The 2,499-nt window shown below is 31.9% G+C and overlaps 1 protein-coding gene across 1 annotated transcript; it reads right to left on the bottom strand.

Annotated features, from left to right (window-relative positions):
• Window positions 1-1,278: 1,278 nt before the first annotated feature.
• On the bottom strand, window positions 1,279-1,978 carry LOC123196914 (non-specific lipid-transfer protein 8-like). Its single transcript, XM_044611060.1, has 2 exons — window positions 1,575-1,978; window positions 1,279-1,488 (listed from the first exon to the last, which is right to left on the bottom strand). The coding sequence occupies exons 1-2, from the start codon at window positions 1,928-1,930 to the stop codon at window positions 1,479-1,481; spliced, it is 366 nt and encodes a 121-aa protein (XP_044466995.1). The 5' UTR covers window positions 1,931-1,978; the 3' UTR covers window positions 1,279-1,478.
• Between the last annotated feature and the right edge of the window lie 521 nt (window positions 1,979-2,499).

The raw sequence follows: 2,499 nt of genomic DNA, 5'->3' as shown, positions 1-2,499 counted from the left end.
ACCATAAGAATATTACTAAAGAAAATACTTGATAGTATTAGAAAACATTAATCCTCAAAGATCTAGGGTTAACTTAATGGTAACATTGAATGATTGATCCATAGCATATTTACTAAAACTTTTTATTTTTGAAAGGAATATTTATATTTTAAATGTTTTGTAAAAAATATATATATATATTTTTATAAAACTTATCCTCTCACTAAGTGTTTATGCGAATTTACGTACATTGATGAGAAATACATAAAGTCAAGCTAAGTATGAGGAAATAATAGTGATGGCGGTTGAAATTGAGAAAAAATTTAATGTGATTCGATCCATATACTTTGGAGCTTACGTCCATGATTATAGGAATAATTCCAAAAGAGTATCAGTGGTGTTACAAAGAAGTGTTTTGGTATGGATTTTTCTTTCAAGGATCTCTAATAAGAAATCAGAGATTAGTCTCATCTTCTTTGTGAAGCCTCTTATTTCAATAGCATATGAGGTAAAGTTACAAGTAAAAACTATATGGAAATATTTCTAATACAAGTGTGGATCTAGAAATTCATTTCTATTTTAATTATACAAAAATAGTATAAATAAATTGATTGCATTATTCTGATTTGATATGAGATGATTATTTCTTTTTTTTGTATACACGAGATAAAATAGAAAGATAATCTTACATATGTCAAAAGGTTAAACTACCAAGTAGAGTTATTCTTGTTTGTGAGTGGTGGGATTTCTATTTGCATTTTAACTAAATTTGCAAGTGGATTAAATGTCTGATTGTTAACTGAATGACTTATTATTGGCTAATTACCTCTTCAGTGTCTTACAAAGTTATACCATATAACACTAGGTCTTTTAACTCACCATTTTATAAATTGTTTCCCCTACCATCATAAAGGTTGTATTGAACAGTGTTTTCGTTTGAAATTAGTCCATGTGACAGAGTTCTGTTTTGTATATCATATCTCATATTTTTTTTCTTAATATGTTACTAACGAGTTTTGAACTCAAGTCCCATCACTTTAGGATTTCGTATCTTTTGTTAGTCAAGTTACCTCTTGAAGACATCATATCTCATATTTTATTGTAGTCTGCAAGAGGATTATCACTTAATAAAGACTTTTCATATGCATATTTCGCTTTGTTTTGGTTGTTGGGTTTGGAACCCACGAACGTTATTTGATATGAATATGAATTCCTTATAATTAACAAAATAGAATTCTTCTCTATGTTAAAATTGTTTGAAAAGTATATATGCTTGCTAAAAATGTTGTTTGATAATTATTCCTATATAGCACTCTTTAATTTTAGTACTTTTGTATTATTTGTTTTATCCGGGGTACAATAAAAGATAAAGATCTTTATTTATTGAAGGAATCCAATAATGCAATCGACAGATTCCGCTTATTGAAAATGCCTTCGCTGATACAGGGTACAAATACTTCACTTATTTCATATGTATGCTAGAGACCACTTCTTCATAATCAACTAATCCTGCATATGCACAGCAACATGTTAGTATCCAAACGAGAAACCACAGACAAAAATAAATAACGAGTTATGTATGAGAGAATATATACTTGGAACAATCGACGTTGGGTGAAATTTGAACAGACAGTGTGATTCCGCAGTTTCCTGGGAGAGCCTGGGCTAACTGGGTCTGGATGGTCATTTTCTGGGCTGCTGATTTGATGCATGAACAGGCAGTTTTCTTATCAGCAGTGGTGGATGTAGCTGATGCAAGAGACGAAGCTCCAGCACAACAAGCACTTGGTGGATTCCCACTTCCACTCTTAAGGTAGTTCACACAAGGCCTCAAGTCCTTGATCACATCACTGCAAGATATAGCCCCCTCTGATTCTGGGACAAGAAGTATAAGAATTATAAGAGCAGCCATTGTAGAGGCCGAGACCAACACTCGCGAAGAGTACTTCATCTTTAACGTTGCTTGAGATTGCTCTTCTCTTCTTCGTTCCTGAGTTTAAATAGACAACTTGCATGCAAGCCCACAAGAACAAGAAAGTTTGTTTATTAGTTTCTTTTAGGTGTGTAAAAGTTAGGTGAAGATTTTAAGCCAATATATGTTAATTTGTAGCCTCCGTTGTGCCTTGTAGGTAAGAAATCCGCAATATGCGGCCTGATTTTAAGTGGCGTATATGACACAGATTAAGTAATTGGATTAGTGATTAGCAAGCAACCACGGATTTTGGTCCCAGTGAACGGATGCCTAAACCATCCATAATATCATGACATTACTTTAATTGGAGCAACTCAAACAAGTTTAACATTTCTCACTTGGTAAGAAAATTGCAATTATTTTTCTTGATCCTATGATAAGATATGTTAAATTGACATTAGTTATATTTATCTTTTAACTTTACTTTCACCATTATTGGACCAATGAAAATGAATGATATAGGAAAAGTGTCAAAAGCTTATTTCATAATTTAAGTTTCGATATAAGCATATGTTTGGTTGTTATGAAATTCATCCATAAAATATTAT

The sequence above is a fragment of the Mangifera indica genome, chromosome 14 (assembly GCF_011075055.1).
Source record: "Mangifera indica cultivar Alphonso chromosome 14, CATAS_Mindica_2.1, whole genome shotgun sequence".
NCBI lineage: Eukaryota > Viridiplantae > Streptophyta > Magnoliopsida > Sapindales > Anacardiaceae > Mangifera > Mangifera indica.
The sequence above is the reverse complement of the archived record's forward strand: the minus strand, read 5'-3'. Positions and strand labels throughout refer to the sequence as shown.